An 18,331-nucleotide genomic window follows, 5' to 3' on the forward strand; every position below is an offset into this window, starting at 1 on the left:
TTTTTGCCAGTATCACTTTGACAATATTTTAAAATTCTAATTCCTTTGTGCTACAGAAATGTGAGTCATTAGTTTGGCTTTTTTTTTAGTAATCAGTGTTTTGAATTTGCATACGTCCTCTATCTTCTGGATAAGTTCATCAGGAACTGAGCAGAATGATAACAATACAGATGTGACTTATTGAAAGAACAGAAAATTAGAAGAGTATCAATTCAGTCACTTGCTGTAAAGATCTGAAAGGAAAGGTATTTATTTTCTTTGTAGACTTTTTAGAATGCTTTTTTTTTCCCCCTCTTAATTAAGATCTAATTGTAGAAAGTATGGTTCTTGTCCTTCAGCACTGCTGTACTCAAAATGGTGGTGAAACAGTCAAAAAGTTGTTCTTGACCAATTTCCAAATAAAACTACAATAAAATTATTTTTGACACTCAGTGTTCACAGGGCCAAATCTTTATATGTGCTTTCATTACCATTCATTGGCATGTTCTCACCCCTGGTACAATCGTTTGGGAGTACTGCTGTCAGCAGTTTCTGGTCACCTTTCCTTTCAGTCTTTGGTGCAAGAACCATTCAGTTCTGCTTGGAAGATGTCTGCGTGTGCAGGTAGAAGAACCTTGTGTGTAGATCCACAGACATTTTTATCAGTGCACAAAATAGTTCGTTCACCGTAAAAGCCAGAACAAAAGCTCAACTTACCGTGTTTCTTAAAAACATACAAAACTTGCCAACAGAATCATTTACCTTCTTTGTCTTCTGTTGACATTTTTAATGATAATTTGCTATGAAAAAGGAGCGTATATATCTCTGCTCGTTTTCCATAAGGCATGTGCAAATCAGTGAGTGCTTCATGCTAGTACCTGTTTGTGGCTTCTCTGCAAGTGAACGGTGGGTGTTTCTGTAGCTGGTTACACTCTGCAAACCTTTATGGGTAAGGAGAGGGGTTGGTCAAACACTGTAGGGAAGTTTATGAAGAGGTATGTCCTGCTGTAGAAGAGAGGAACCCAGACTCTCATGTCAGTAGGGAATTGTCTCCAGTTGCATTGTTAACAGGTGGCAGGGAACAGGGCACTCAAGGGATGTGTGAAGGAGATAAGAGAGGTGGAACAGAATTAGGCTCTTTTCTTCAAATTTTCTTTTTCTCAGACTTCGCTTTCATTTTTCCTGCTTCCTCTCTTTCTTTACTGTCATGCTTCTTCCCATTGCTTAGCCTCCTTTCATCTCCTTTCCCCAGGTCTCTCATCATTATCTGACTTTTGCTGCCTCTCTGCCACATTTGAACCCTCTCCATTACAGCTGCTTACAGTTCCTCCTCACATCTCTTCTGTGCGCTGCTCTTTTCCTCCCTCAATATCCTGCCTCAGTTGAGTGATCATCTGTGATTCAGAAAATGAAAGGAAAACACTGATGCTCCTTCGCACTTGAGCCCTGTGGCTTCTGCTGGTCACAAGGCAGTTGGCCAGCAGCTGGGCTGGACTGCTTGGTCTCCAACTGGCTCTCGATGCAGGGGTTCCAACACTCGCTGAGCACTGTCGTGAAGGATACAGTGGCAGTGGTGCAATTCTAACAGAATAGGGTTTGCATCCCTCTGGGGTGTTTGTATCAGTTGGGCACTCCAAACTGTCTGACATCTCATTGAGATTAGTGTTTGCTGTCGGTATACAAAAGCAGGACAACATGTAGTTTTCATAACGCTACTAAGGACATTAGAACAGGGATGCTTTTGATTTCTAGAGATGTGCAGGCTGTGTCTGTATCATATATACAGGGAATGGGCAAGAAATCCATTCCCATAGCTGCCTGGCTAACCCTGCTCTTGATGCAGGATGTCTACAGTGTAACATGGTTTGCCTGGGATGGGGCTACGAGCAGATCCCTCTGCTCTCTGAGTACAGTGTTGGTGCTTGGCTAGGAAAGGCCCCTGGCTGCACGTGACCAAGTGAGAGAGGAAGAAATGGCAAATCTGGTTTTCAGACCGTATACTGCAGCATGCCTACAAGCTTACCTCACATCTGGAACCCAGCCTGTGCTTGGAGAAGAATGATTTATACATATATATTTCATGAATATATATATTTGCATATATATGCATATATATATATGCATCTATATATGCATGTACGTGTGTATATATTTATGCATATAGATGTATATGTATGTATTGCTAGAGGTACCATAGTTACAGAAAACAAAACAAAAAAAGAATTAGTGAGGAATTACCACATTTCAGAAAATTCAGACAATGTGGTCTAGTGGGAGGTGGGACAGAATCTGGTGTGCTTGGGAGCAAGACATATGAGAGTGTATTGGAGTTTGGGGTAGGGTGGGAAATGCTAGTCTGGGAAAAAAAAAATGGAGTCTCTGGAAAATAAGCAAAAACCTTTCAAATCAAGGAAAAGTGAAGTGGAAAGCTTGGAATATTGTATTATTTTCTTCCTTTCTACTCCCTCACATGATTTACTACATTGATGTCTTTCATTAAGAGAGTAAAATAGACGCAGTATTCATCTCCCTTCCCTGCATTGAGTAAACAAAGGTCATTTTAAATTTCTTCCCTCTGAGCAAACCTCAGAAGGAATCGTGCCATTCCTCCTTAAAACATAACCATAAATCCCTTCGGAATCTTAAAATCAGAACACCCGGCAAACCAAGGCTGCTTTGTCACTGTTAAAGTGTAGATAGATCTCATTCTGTGATGCCAAGATTTGCTTGGCCAGTCCTCATTTATACTCCCTCTGTTCTGCTTAAGAAGGTCTTGAAGATTAAAAGTTTGCTGGATGATTGACATTTTTCCAACGGAAGCATAGATGCAAGCAAAGATACAGTAATTAGAAAAATAGCTCAGTTGTATTCCCGCACCAAACCTTCACATCGCTTTATGCTTTAACAGTGAGGAGGAAATCCTAAAGCACAGGGGGTTTTATGCTCTAGGAAGCAGTAAGCACACGGTATCTTTGCACTGAGGTCCTTTGGCACGCAAACTTGAGACGCTCCAAGCAGCATGTCTGCAGCCAGCTAGAGCCTCCAGCCATTCCTGAAACCCAGTAACCACGGAAAGGTAGTGTAATTCTTTTGTGCCTGTTATCTGTAAAACAGAAGCTATGCCTCAGCATTGTCAGAGCTCTTTGGTTCAGCTGCCTGATGTTTTGCATGGCGTAGCTTTGGCAATATCCCTCATGACATTGAAGTCCTGCTATTCCTTCCTGATTATTTTTAAGGATTAGAGGTAATCATGTTGCTGATAATTCATTATTACTTGTCTACAGAGTTACGAAAGTGAAAGAGGGAATAAAATAACTGTGTGACCATATAACAATCTTAAAATAAACATGAATGCAACTGATTACACTCTTAGACCATATTTAGATATGTGACCTTCTGTGTCAGTCTCGTTAGCAAAAACAGTTCAGTGGGTTAAAGTACCCACTTTATAGCATACCAAGTATACTATAGCTCTAAGAATCTGGGGATATTTGTATCATCCAAACATGGCCCTTCATCTCTGTATCACTTCATCTGTTTCCTTACTCTAAGTGAGAAAGGAAAACTGCCTATGTAATAAAAAACAGAGTACAGATTAAAAGCGTGATCCAGAAAGGGGTTTACAGCTGGGGGAATTGGGCCTTCTTGTTTCTTTATCATGTAGGACAGATGAAATCATGTTTGTTAATGAAACAGCTTTACCCATGTTTAGTCAAAAATATTGAAAGCCAGGAAAATTAGATTTTATATTAAACTTTAATAGAATCTACATTTGGAGCAACTCATGTTTTTATGGTTAAGTAAGCTCTTAATTGCTTTGCCGGATGAGGTTCCAATAAGAGCACTGCCACAACTGGTTCACTGAATTGTTAATTGAGAGATTTTTGTAGAGAGTAGTCCAGCATCCACTGGTTTGCATGAGTAGCTTCCACCCTCTAATGTGTTAAATCTGTTGAGGAGGACACTTTTGATCCCCTTTAAACATATGCTCTGTCACATTTGGCTAACCTGCTGTTTTAGAGGAAAAATAAGGAGATACGTATCACGCAGTAGCATTGACTTTAATAAATCAACATGTTTCCCATTTACCTTAAACTATGTAAGTACTATGGGCAAGAAGCTACTGTATGTTTAATGTGAATAACAGAGATATTCTGTCCAGTCATTTACCTGTGACTTCAGTGGGTTTATTCCTGGGGTGAATTTGGGTGTTCTTATTTTGTGTAGGTAAATCTTCAGGCAGTGCTAATTAAAAGAATGTCAACTGATTTTACCATTCCATTATGCTGGACTTTGTAAAGGTTATTTATATCACTCTACATCAGGCCCCAGCGAGAGAATATTTCTGGTGGCAGTTCATCTATTAAAATAGCTGCAAGATAATGTAAGCACTGGAACTAAAAATAAAACTTTGTTTCTCAACAGAACAAGTGACAGCAGCATGCATATTTTCAAGTTTTAGCATTTTAATGTTTGCTGAATAGAAATTGCGTTGCTTTCATTATGTTTTAAGCATTGCTGTGCTACTGGTGGATTAACTGCTGTTAAGTAGAAGCCGTATGTAAATGTACCAATATCTGCAAGGACTTCTCAGCACAGAAGGTAGTGGTTTCCTACACTGATTATCTCCTGGCTTTAAAGCAAATAACACAGGGAAAGTTTTCAGATGTGTGTTTGCTGTTGAATACAGATTTTCTGTGTGAGGCGACTGTGACCCTTGCCTAAGATATTTTTAATAGATACCCTAACATTCGCATATTTGTGCTTACAGTAAATTTGTTCAAGCACACACTATAAATCATTGCAAGAAGTTTTTATATTATAAATCCTATTTGACTTGGACCTCTGTTAAAACTTCTCTGATTTAAATATTCTGTTCATTTTCTTTTGTTCCACTTCAAGCACAAACTCCAGTTGGTGTCCTCCCAGTTGCTCTGTATTCTAATTAGACACTGTGTAATGCTGGAGATACGTCTCAGTATCTAGCATAATGCAGCTCTGCAAAATATTCTTGAAAACATAAAATGTGTTTCAGAGGAACTTCTGTAAGCAGCTGGATATGTCACAGGCTGTCAGCTCTCTTAGCCTCAGTGGCCATGTTCAGGTTTTTTGACAGTGGAGGCAAAAAGCAAACAAACAAAAAAACTCTTAGGACATCCATGGTCATCTTTAACTGGTAAAAGCTGTTTGTTTTCCAACTTCATCCTATAAATCAGTGATTTTTTTACTAGCATTTGATATCCATATATCTTCTAAAAGCAAGTAAAGCATGTTGAGTAAGATCAATGCCATACTGGTTTGCTTCTGCCAAAACATGGGGATTTTCCATTTGATGGGGCTGTTTTGTGCACGGCCAAAAAGCTTCTCGCAAAAGAGACTCTAATCTGCTGTTATATGCTGTTCTTCCGATTTGATATTTGTTGTCTGACTCCCAAGCTAAGAACAGCTTTTAGCGTAGCTTCAGGGTGAGTTTCAGCCACATTGGCTTCAGACTATGCACAATCAAATGCAAGGATGCACCCATTTTCCATTAGTCAGGAATGACTCAGGGGGCAAAGGGGCACCGAGATATTCTGCCACTGCACATCCTGATGTGCCAGTAAGGGATGTTGGCATGCAAAAACAATCTTTGTGTAACCTTAGGAGACCTGATGTTCAGTGCATCATATTTTTGCCAACAGGAACATTTCTGGTAAACAGAGAACCTACATGCTTCTATGGGAAGCTTTTTTTTTTCTTCTCCTTTTCTGCTTCTAGACTCCACAATAGCTTCATGCTTGAGCCATATTCTATTACAGTTTATTCATGTGGTTACAGAGAATATTATTGTAATGAATGTGTTTCTCAGGTACTTGGAACCACTTGCTGTAGCTGTTAATAAACACCTCAGCATCCAGTGGCACACTCGAAGACTTGCAGAGGCATTAGTTTCTTTGGCTTACTTTGTGAGTGCGGCAATAATTTTCTTATGTTTTCAATCTGTAATTCAAAGACACTCCTGTCTGTCCAGCTAATGAAGTGAGAGCAACTCTCTCTGAAACAGACTAGTTCTTTCCTGAGTAACATTCTATCGAGAGACTCTGAGGCTTGGACGTCTTTAAACATGACAGCTATTTATATTTAGAAACTTAAAATTAAACAGAATAAAGGAAATGAAATAAAATGGAAATGTACAAACTCTCAGTACTCTGAAAGTGGCTAGGGGATTTGTTCATGTTATTGGAGAGCTTTGTTACAGATAAACTACATAGAAATCTTAACATCTTCTGTCCCCTGACAGAAATCATGGTCTGACAGTTCAGCCTACAATTTTGTAGAAGATGCTCGGAGAAGTGTTTTCTTTGCAGCTGAGAAGACAGAAACACATTATGCATGCTTAAAGTCGATGCAAGGAAACAGAGCCCCACAAAACATATTTAATGTAGGTTTGATTTCCTGCGGAATGCTTTCCAGATGTTCTCTCAAACAGGCCTCTAAAATGTGGTCTGAGGTAATTTTTCTTTTTTTTTGCAAACAGAAAGAGAAAATCCTGTTTTGTGTCACTGCATCAGAAAATCACTGTTCTAATTCTTTATTGCATTACCTTGTGCACAGGGTTTGCACCATATTTTTCAAAATTGGTTTTATTACGCAGAAGGTCAGAAGCAAAAAAAAAATATTTATTCTACCCAATTGCAAATAAATCACACTTATTTAGAATCGCATTCGAGCTTAGTCGTTTTTCTTAAACCCAGAGGAGACCTAATATATTAAATTATAAATACTTCAACATATGACCCTGTGTTACTTAGAAGCTTTAACTAACATGGATAAACTATGAGATCAGTATTTTGGTAAGGTCTTTTGATTTGCTGTAGCAGACATTGTGTAGAAAAATCTAATGGGATCCTAGCAGATAGCTTGAGGAAAGGATAGCATTAATGGAGAATAGTGTGTGACTTCATTATGCTTTGAATACGATACAAAAATAAAGCAAGAGCTTACTGTGTGTTCATGTTAGAGCAATTTTTAATCAGAAAAAGGTGAGCTTTGTTAGTAGAAAAATTGAAAGAATACAGTGTATTTTTAATTTTAAAATATGGGTTAGCATTGATGAAAATGTTGGGATTTTACATGACTGGCTTTATAGCAGGCAGCTCTCCATTGCTTGGAATGTTGAATGTCCTGTAGGTTGAAAGCCTGCCTGACATGGGTGCCATTGGACATGGTGGGGCAGCAGTTGGTTGGGCTGGAAAAATAGTGCTCTGCTGGAGTGGTCCTGGTGCCTGATGCCCTGCATGGTGAGCACCTCTTGGTGCTGAGAGGCCTTGGAATGAATCTTGTGTGGTCTCTGCTCTTTGCTTCTGTATCCAGATATCCTACAACCTGAATCGGCTGCTTTTATGTAATTGAGGAGTGTCTGCATTTTACTGCCAGATAAACAATGCAATTTACAAAGATAAAAGAAATCCAGAATCAAATATTTGTGTGGGCTTAGGCTTCAAGTCATTTGAAATGAAGAAACAGAAGCAAAACCAGATAAAAGCCAGCTTCTTCCAGCTAGTAGCTGATATGTGGTGTCCAAGATCCTTCAGCGGTTTCTGCCAGTTACAAAAGATTTGATTTGGCTCATATGAGAGGAACTGCTTTCGGTATCCAGGTCTGGGAGCCAAAAGGTCTGATGTTAACTCTTTTTACCCTTCAAAAAGGAGTAAAGATGCTCAGAACACCTTTTTTTGATCTCAAAAAAAAAAAAAAAAAGAAAAAAGGTACAAATGCCAAGTTGTACGACAGGGCATAGTGAGGCATTGGCACCTGGGAACAAGGACTGGCCAAGGACAGGCATATGTGGCTCAGCTCAGTGTGGCTTCAGGCAGGAAGGGCTGTGGGAGTGGAGGGCAGCACCTTGAGTGTCACTGAAGCAGGGGACTGATGGCCTGGAGGAGCTGGAACAGGCTGGAATGGGGCCTTGGGCTGCCGGCAGGTGGGGGAGAGCCATCGGTGGACAGGGGTGTTACTGCCCTCTCAGGCACTGTCACTGCAAAAATTTGTAGTTGCTCACAGATGCTCAGTAGTATGTGTCCATAACTAAAGAGCTGTGATATATATATATATATATATTTGTATTATACAGTTCTAGTACCTTTGATGAAAAAAAATCTTCAAAGATTGGTCAATTCTCAATCACCAGGTGCTGGGAGGACTGTCTCCGTAGTGATGGAGCTGCTTTGAGGCTCTTTTCAGTTCACTGCTTGATAGAGTTTTTTATGTAGCCTTTGACTTTTTTTCTTTCTGCCCACTCACTGTGTGTTTATGAAACAAAGCGAAAATGAAAAACTCCTCCAACAAAGAACCCATTAGTTTTGACACATACCAAGCCCTCTTGCCCCTGTTAGAGGCATAGCACCACCTCAGCTATACAGGAGCTATTTGTAGGTATGGAGCTAGATGCTGCATTTGACCCTTGCTAAAGAAGAACAAGTATAACAAGTATTCTGGCTTATTTTCTTTTTTTTTCTTCCTATAATGGTGTCATTTATCACCGTGACACATATTCATCGACTTAGTCTGAAATTTTTCAGTGTCAGATTTGTATTTCTTTTCTTCTTTGAATATCGATGCAGCACTTCTCTTACGTGACTGCACTACATCTACCAAATGGTGTCTAGACGCTAGAGCAGCTTTAACTAATTAGCTTAGTCACTACAGTCATTCAGCTTTGGCATTTACGTACCCTTTATGGTACTGCTGTTGAACCATAAATAGTTGCTTAAACACAAACAGCAATGTAAAGAGATGTGGTAGTGAGTATGTTCAGCCTTCGCTGACGTCACTGAGATGAACGCAGAGGACGGTAGCCCTCACTGCCTGTTTTCACAGTCAGTGAAAGAAGTTGGAAATGACAGTGCATGTGAGTGTGGTCAGCAGGAGATCCAGATCCAGCATCCTTCTTAGGCTGAAGATCACCACTGTAATGGCAAAGCTGAGAGAGATTTCTCTCTTTTGTCATTCAGCCTTTGCCAGTGAGCAATTGAAGATACATACTGCCTGCAACGTCATAATTTAGGCTGTACTTTCATATATTGCAACCTGCATTTCTGTGCAGCCAACACTGAGGTTGAGTTGGTGAACTTTAAAGAGTAAGAATTGATGAATATCAAAGCGTATTTCAGAACATCAAAGAACTTCTGTGAAACCTTCAGAATAAATTTAGTAAAAATCTAATCAATGTTGCCTATGCAACAAGCTGTCCTAATATAAAATTAAATTTTCTCAAACATTTTATGCAGATTAGATTCAATACTGCTATTAGCAAACCTTATTTATAAGCAAAATTTGAAAGTTTTGATTTACTCTTCTGAGTGCTTGAAGAACTAGTATCATAAGGAAAGCAAATTAACTTTGTTTTCTTTGTATTCCTAACTGTTACAAATGCTTTTACTGGTGCTAATACAAAGCCTTAGAGAATAGCAGGTTTGAGATTTTTTCTCTCTGCAGAGGGAATGTTTGTTGTTTGAGCAGATTTTCTTTGAATTTGCCAATAGGATTATTCTTATTTTTTGTTACCAGTATGCAAACTATTTAAAGTAAGCTTTCCAGAAGATCTGCTGTTCACTTTGAGGAGATTTTCCAGGGCTAAGTTAGAACTCATTTAATTTCTGACTTGGTTTTTTTTTTTTTTTTTTTCTCTACAAAGAGAAGTATTTTTCTCCTAGGAAGAAGATTTCTGGGTGGTGCTTTTCAGTTTGTTCAGTTTTTCACACAAGGGAAGGGAAAAATCATTAATGCTGCTCAGTGCAAAGAGGATTTGTGATTCTTACATGGAGAAAGAAATTGTTCCTTTTTGATGCGGCCCTGCTGTATAATATACACCATATAAAAACTGCCTGTCTTTTTATCCAGCCACCTAGTAAATAGGTACATGTATGTACATTGCACGTGTGAAACCATGGACACTGGAAGGCACACATGCTTCCACCTGAGTTTGTCTTCTAGTTGACCAAATGGCTCATTTGGGGGTTAGGCACTTTACCCACAAGTTGCTTCTTGCTGAAAGAACACAAAGTTAATACAAACTGCAATTTTTAATAGGACTTCTATCATCTGAATGCTTCCTATTAGCATGCCTAAAAGGATCATCTCTTTTACCCAAATGCTTTTTTATATCCTGTGTGTTACTTTATAATAAATGATTTTGCTACTTCTAATTAGGCTAATTTCTCTCTCTAAGTAAATGGCAGTACCACTGTTTTGGTATTACTAATGAGCACTTCCATCAGTGCCCCACTCCTGGAAATATCTTAGGCTGGATTTTCAGTGAGTGTTAATCAGCACGTCTTTACTGATGGAGATACTTAATGATAGATGGCTGTCTGTCTCTATTTTTATTTGCTGACCTTAGCTTTATCTCCAGTAGAAATGAATCCATTTGAATATCAGGTGTAGCTAACAGCTCAAGAGGGAGAGTAAGTACTTTGGTAGTATGAAGTTTGGATGACTCACCAGAGGGGAGGTGTGTGACAGTGTCCAGTAATGCTTGCACCAGAGCTTTCTGAACTATATTTGGCATATTAAATGTGCAACATTGTCAGATCATTACCTTTTATGACCACAAAAGGTCTTCAGAAATGAACATAGAAATCAAACTGTATGCAAAGGGATCAGCAGAGCAATTTTTAGCCTCCTTCAGGGTTTGCTACAACAAATATATCCTTTAGGCAGATTGAGTAGTAAATGACCGGTGTTATTTCGTATTTATCAGTACTTAAAAACATTTGGGGAAGAGGAGTTTAATAAATGATCTCTGGACCAGAGCTCCTAATAATCTAGGGGAGAATTAGACAATTAAAAATGATGAAATGATTACAGTAAGTGTTTTCAAGATTTTCAAGATGCTGACCATGTAATTTCAGTTCCAAAATCACTTAGTTGGAGTTTCATAAATACTGAAATTTAAAATTCTAGGAGCTACTTTGTTTTAAAAATATAGAAATACAGGACATACAGCAGACTTGCTCCTTCCATGGCGGCAAAGGTTTTTCATACTAGATAGATCTAATATGCTGTTTTCTGTTCATAAAACAGAAACTATCAGTAGAATTTATAAAACCTTTAGGAACTGTTGGCCATCTTTGTTCCAGGTTGCTCAGGAGACTGGATCCCAGCTGTATTTATTGACTGAGAGATGAAGTCATCACAGTGACTTAGGGTTTCTTGCCTAAACTGTATGTAAGGTGTTACTTAACTCTTCCCATCCCTTGTAATCCATTTCTTCTCAGCCTGTTCCCTGTCAAGTATAGTAAATACTCACCAGCAAAACTGAGACTTTGGGGAAATTATAATGTATACTTACAAGGCATCTTGAAAGACACGCAGAGAACTTGCATTTAAAGGCTGCTGGGTACAGATGTCTATCGTAAGGCTAAGTGGTTAAATAAGTGAAGGGAGAGAGTAAAAAACTTACAGATTAGTATGGTTTGAAGGCAACTGTGGTTTTGCTGCTGTTGGTAGGTATGGATCTAAAAAGAGGTCATGAGAATAGCTCAGATGAGTTCAGGTACAGTTTGCATACAGTCTATTTATAGGATGCTTCTGAAACTAAGCCTGTGAACCTTTTGAAGTTTGCCCATCACTATTTTCAGGCCAATTAATGATGTACATCCCTTCACATTCTGAGATAGGTAAAACAATAAAGCAAGCTAAGATAATTAGTCTCTGGAGCACGTCAAGAAAGACAGTAAATCTGTGCAAATAACTTGTTTCTGCTAACTTTTGTTTTTTTGCTGCAAAACTGAAAGAGACCATTGCTATTACAAATCTACGTAATGCTGGAGCAGAGCTGGAAATGCTTTTGTGATACTACCCTGATTTTGAAAGGTTTTGCAAAGATTAAACGCCTTATCCTGAAGAATCACTCTGAGTTGTTTTAAGCAAGAGAACGCTTTCATTCCTTTTCGCAGAGGAGAAAATCAAAGCAAGGAGGTGAAATCATTTTGTTCATGGAGTCAAAAGTCTAAATGACTTCATAAAATAACAAAAGTCGCTGCTCCAAGAGGCTTACAAGCATCAGCACAGCTGAGGAGAGCAAGTTGCGATGGACAGAAGAGAGACTGCACATTATGCACCTTGCCCTAGCTCAGTGAAGCCTCTCAAATTTTACAGGCCTGGATGGGAGTGTTGTGTAGCCTTTAAAGTACAAATAAACAGAACTGTTTTTGGATGTTAGGAACTTTTCTATTGATTTCCAAAGTTGTAATAACTTGTTAATTGTGGCATAGGTTCAGCCCCTGACTTGAAGCACTTTCCATATGTAAGCAATGCTCTCCCCCTCTTGGAAATGGGGTAACTGAGGTAAAGGAAGATAACGCTGAAGCAGAACTGAATGCAGAGCACACAATCCCTTCTTCTGAGCCCAGGGCTCAGTGCTGTAGACTTCGGATAAATGCACATTTTACAAGAACAAATAGGTTCTCAGTACCATTGCTCCAGGGGGCTGTGCAGATCGTGCCATCTGGATCTGCCTGCAACACCAATTCTGCCAGCTGGTTCTCCAGGCCAGTGCAGAGCAGGGGTAAACCCATTCCCTGGAAACTCAGAGCAGTACTAAAGCAGGTTCTGCCTCAGGTAATGGAGTAAAAGGGCTCTGGAAGCACGATCATACAGTTTTGCGTAATCAGAAAACCAGCAAAATTGTGTTCTATTCCTACACAGAAACAGATTCCGGAGTTAAGGTCCAGGCAAAATGACCACTCCTGATAAAATGTCTCTGTTTTTTCCTTTTTCCTTTTTCCTTTTTCCTTTTTCCTTTTTCCTTTTTCCTTTCCCACAAAAATGCAGAGTATTTCTTTTAATAAAGGGCATGCATTTCCCTGTCATTTTGTCTCTTTTTGCTGTTTTCTTATACTTTTTTTGTTCTTGCTTCAGAAATGGATTCTGGTAAAAGACCCTCATCAGTTGAAATCTGTCCAATGTATATTTAAGTTAAAAAATACTAAGTGCTGTCGAGAAATGAAAAGACTGTAAAAGGTAAGAATGCCTGCAGGCTTGATTTTTAAAGATATGCTTTTTCTTCATGTTACAGATCTCGCCTTGCAGATTTTTTCACAAACTGCCAGCCTGAGTCACGCTCTGTTAGTAGCTGTCTGAAGGAGAACTATGCTGACTGCCTCCTCGCTTACTCGGGGCTTATTGGTAAGAGTGCAGGGAGCGGTGGGGGCTTGCTTCATCAAAAAATCTACCCAAAGGATATTTTGAAGACCCTTATGAAGCAAAAAAAGTAGTACTGTTGATTCTAGGCAAAATTCTCAACTAAATGTGTTGGTCTTGTTTAACCTTACAGGGATCCCTGGGGTAAATCTGTACATTCCAAGGAGATTGAAGATAGAGAATAATGTGCTTGAGTTTGATATAAACAAGTATAAATTAAGGTTACAAAGTAAAATGATGGTTGAATTTGGGCAGGACTATCAAGTAAGAAGCTAAAAAGAACAAGAAAAAACTACAGCTTGGTTGTTTTTGCAGCTCTCACCTCAAGATTGGGTAAAATACCTCTTAGTCTTTAGAAACAAGACATTTGGACATTTGAGGAATGTGATAAAAGACCTACCCAGCCTTCTTTCACTTGCAGCTGCTATTTTTTCCACAATCTCCTCCTCTGTGCTCTAAGGGTTTTCTGAGGCGCTAGTCAACGGAGAGGAATTGCGACCAAATTTATCTTCCAAACACCTCTCCTCCAACATTATCTGTTTGCTTACTGTCAATTTCCCAACTGAAAACAGGATGCCTATATGTGAGTCAGATTCCATACCCTGCATACAGTATTTGATTCCTGAATTGTATCAGGAAGGTGAACTTACAGAAATACCATGGTTGGGCAATAAAGAATAAGTGAATGTCAAAACTCCGAAACAAACAGATTTTTAAAAGGGCACCAGATAAGATTCTTTTAAGCTTACAGCCTGCACCTGCTGCAATGCAGTAATAGCCACTTCTGTTGGGCGTGAAGGTCCCAGCTGAGGCCCTGCAGCAGATTCCGCTGTTAAATAAATCTCTATTGAAATAATATCTGAAATAAAAAATAAAAAATCTGAAATAGGGTGGATGTTGCTGAAAAATGACTGAAAGCGATGTTCACTGACTTGTTACCCTTCCTAAAACTCTTAACATTGAGCAAGTGAGGTAAGTCCATGGGGCAGCTGGTAAAATAAAACGCCATAATTTTGGAGGACATGCCCGTGTGTCTTAAGAGATAAAGACAGTATGCAAAGGCTACAGCATATGAACAGTTATGACAGAATGTCATTTGACTCTAAAATATAGGATTGAATAGCTTTGAAATCCGATCCAGTCATTGAGATTAAGAAATCTAGCTGCTGGCAAAGAGTAACTGTTACTAATAGATACTTCTGGGTAAGAGCTGCCAAGAAGTTCTTGCTGGACCTACTGAATCTTGCTGACAGTTTTGTTGGATCCATATTTCAGCTTAAGCTCAGAGATGGCCCAGTTCATACAGAAAGGTGTTTTTGTGTTACTGTTGATGACTGTGCTGCAAAACACTGTCAAACAGGGAAAACGTGGAATGGATCCCTGAGGAAATGAAATCAAAAGGAGATCTGATTTTCAAAGAGAAAAATAAACATTTTTCCTCTTTTTTTTTCTTTTTTTTTTTAAATTTTGTCAGCCTCTAGATACAAGCAAATGGATACAAATACAAGCAAATAGATGAGAACTGGCTGTTCCAAAAGTTTTTACTTCTCAGAAGTAATTCTGATAAACCAAATTTACCAAAGCACATACTGAAGCAGTGAATTCCTGCTTCTGATACCAAGCTGCTATAAAAGTGGAGTAAATTACATGAAAACTATCAAATGTTTAAGAAGGTATCTGAGATCAAAATCAGAGGTACACTGTTTCTCCTATCTGCAGATAGAGAGGCCCTGGGTAAGAAGCTGTTGCAAATTCATTAATATATTAGAGTTCCAGGATGTCCAGGTGTTTTAATTAAGATAAAATGCTATTCATTATGATTTAATATTTTTAAATTTAGCTATTTCATTAGATGTACTAAAAATTGTGCCTCTGCAGATTTTGTTCAGGAAAATTAGGATTCTCTATGGAAGATACGGTGGATGTGATTCTGCTGCCACATACATGGATGTACATCAGTTAACTTCACTGAACTTAGTGCAATTCTGCCCTGAAATAAATGACTTAAGCGTGAAGAGTCAGTCACAATTTTTTTGTGAGGAGCTTTACCAGTTGTATGGAAGTTAGTCCATACAGGGTGCTTTATGGTTTGCATCAGTGTGTCATATATAGTCTTAAAGCTATGCATATTTCACAGCAACTTGGAAAACTTCAGTAAGTCACCTTAGATTTCTTGTTACGGTAACGAAGATAAATTAATATTTTTAAAGAATTACAGAATATAAAGGAAAAAAGATGAAAGTTATTAAATGCAAAATTAGACTGAAGATAGAATCATAGAATCTAGGTTGGAAAGGTTGGAAATGACCTGTAAGATTATCTAGTCCAACCGTCTTCTCATTACCATTGATAGCCATGTTTGAAATTCAGTGCTTTGCTTACAGCCTAGTTAAACCATCTGGACTTGTCTGTGCTTCAGCGTCAGTTGAATACTGCTCTAACTGCTGACTTCAAGGTCTACTTTACCATTCATTTTCTGACACATTTTCACCAATTTTCAGCAAAATCCATTTCATTTCTCCATTGTTCTCTGGAATTCTGTGGGAGTTTGTACGAATAAGCTGGAGCTGCAGGAGTGGATGCTTGCTTCTGAATCTAGTACATTGTCTTTAGATTGTGGCCAACTGATTTCTGTCATTTGCTAAGATACTTTCTGCCCCCAACATGCAAAAGGAGGTCTGATAACATTCTTATTACTAAAATATTAGCAATTACTGCATTACATGCCCTCCACTGATCTCGGGCAAACTCCTGTTGTTGGTTTTGATTTATTGGGTCACGTGTGAGTCAAAGCAACTTCAATCGCACACCCCGCTCCTGAACCCACCATCCATTTCCTCATCCTTAATTGGCCCCAATTTGAGAAACCTCTTGGCTGTGCTCAGGTCAATTCTGCTTTTTCGTAGAAAATTGAGACAACCCTAAAACTGAGACTGTCACAAAACTATTTGATACAGAGAGCACGCTAAATCAGGCATGTCCTATTTTACTGCCAACCACCGTGGTTTCTCTGATCTGTTAGTGTCCTTCAGCAGAATTTCCAAGATGCTGGCTGGAGGAGAGAGGAGGAGGGAAGGCACGCACGTTGCAGGGGAAAAAAGAAAATCCACCCCAGGAAACCAAGCATATCATCCGCTTGGGTTCACATCTGCCCCCAGGTTTAAATGACAGACTGATTTTCTACTAGCTGCTCTTTCAGCCACTCTGTTTTTGCTGGATGTACAGTTTGTGTGCTGCATATACACATTCCTTGTCCTGTCTTTCCAATATTCATCAACCCTGATAATAGTTTCATATCTCTTCCTCTTTTAGCCCGTCTTGACCATTTAATTAATCTTCATGATTAAAGGTCTTTCCTCAGTGACCTTTTTTACTTCCTCAGTACCTTTCTGTTTTCTGAACCCTTCACTAAGCGTTTGCTACTTATCTTTTTTTTGAGGCCGACTGTTTTCTTTCCATTTGCAAAATCCTCTTGCTTTTTGTTTTCTCTCACTTCTTTTCAGATCATGTCAAGCCCATTCAGGGCTTGAAACAGTGTACTGAACCATCAAACAAATAATGGGTAGATACTTTCACTTGTTCTATTTTAATATAACGTTATTCCTGTTCTTATTTATCTACTGTCAAGTTTTCATTTTAATGGTGCAAATGATATTTGCCTGTTTTACTGAATTCTACACCTTCATTTAATAGGTTTTGTACTGTTGTATTTACTCATGTGTTAATCTCATGTACGGTTTGAGCAATTATTACCACAATTCTTTGTTAAAAGTTGGAAGTAGATAAAGGCATAGGATTGCATTCTAATTTAAAGACATCCCAAAACAAAACAAAAGATGCTTTTTCTGACTTGGCAGTTGCACTGTGTTCATTTTCATGTACATTACTGCCTTTCTGAGGCCAGTTCTTAATGTCTGTTCTCCTTTGTCTCCCACATCATGTATGAATTATTTTGCATGCTGATTTGTTCAGTTCCCAGCACTGCCCAGTGACTGAAAGGCCATTTCACGTCGTTCTGTGATTTGTGTTATTTCTAATGTTACTTTTTTTAGCCTGGTATTTGATAGCCATTTCCTGTGTGCTATTACAGACTTTTGGACCCTGGACCTGTGGACCAAATTTTTTCTGCAAGTGTACACATCAAGTCTCTAATATTTATCCTTCATTTATTACATCTTCTTAATGACTTCTTTGATGTCAGTTTTGAGCAGCTGTGACCACATGTCCTCATGATTTATAGCCCGTCCTAGATCTGTAGATTGCACAGTGAAGGACTTGTTTCCTGAAACTGCTGTAATCAGTACAAGTCTGGAACACCAGCCCCTTTTTATTTAATTTTTCCTGTTTGGTGAAACAAAATAAAATAAAGATTCAGACTTCCCAATCCTTAGGGAAATTTGAAATCCCTGACATACTGAGGTGATGTCTTCAGTGAGACTCGTAGTTAAGAATAAGTGCTGATCTTACAACAGTTGCCTTATCCAGATGAGTGGTGAATATTTCCTGTATAACTTTTAGGACATATAACACATTCTTTGGTTTCATGTGATTCTTGCTAGCCTTGAGCTGACATAAAAATATGAGAACATTTATTCAAGGATTTGTAAGAGTGTTGGAATTAACCTGTGGTTAACCTGTTTAGTTTATTACCCATAAAGAATCTACTGTGTCCTTTTATGCATGTTGGTTATGTTTTTGCTTTGTCCATTGCTGTAGCCCACTCTGCTGGCAGGTCCCCCAGGAGCATCGTGAGGTTACCACTCCTTCAAGATGTATTAGCTTTCAGCATGACCATCATTCTCCTTGCCTGTGACTTTCAGAACTGTTTTCTCAGGATGACTGCAGACTTGGGGAAGTAGCTCAGGTCTGGATGTCTAGTTTGAGCCATTATTTGCAGCCAGAGGGGAAATGATAGAAACTATAAGCAAGGAAAAAGATTGGATATTTAGTGTGTAAATCTACACATATTTGATTTGGCAGCAAAAGCTTTTTAAGAGGCTCCCACCTTCTTCTCCATCCCTGTGCCACAATTCTTCACCTGTCAGTTCTGCTGATGCAGCTCTCTGTGGTGTTGCAGTATAAACCTTTTTGAAGGAAGGGAATGGGTCTTTACTGTGTGAACCATTTTACAATCCCTAAAGTGGTTGCATTCAAACAACCAGGGGTG

At 38.9% G+C, this 18,331-nt stretch overlaps 1 protein-coding gene across 1 annotated transcript in view; it reads left to right on the plus strand.

Moving 5' to 3' along the window:
* The window catches only part of GFRA1 (GDNF family receptor alpha 1), a 142,329-nt gene that overhangs the window by 89,402 nt on the left and 34,596 nt on the right, over positions 1-18,331 (plus strand). Inside the window, exon 5 of the mRNA XM_042818718.1 lies at positions 13,040-13,149. Within this exon, the coding sequence (XP_042674652.1) occupies positions 13,040-13,149 (110 nt within the window). The remainder of the gene's footprint in view (positions 1-13,039; positions 13,150-18,331) is intronic.

This window comes from Centrocercus urophasianus, unplaced genomic scaffold (genome assembly GCF_019232065.1).
Source record: "Centrocercus urophasianus isolate 14NV4802_14NV808 unplaced genomic scaffold, USGS_Curo_1.0 seq_17, whole genome shotgun sequence".
Taxonomy (NCBI): domain Eukaryota; kingdom Metazoa; phylum Chordata; class Aves; order Galliformes; family Phasianidae; genus Centrocercus; species Centrocercus urophasianus.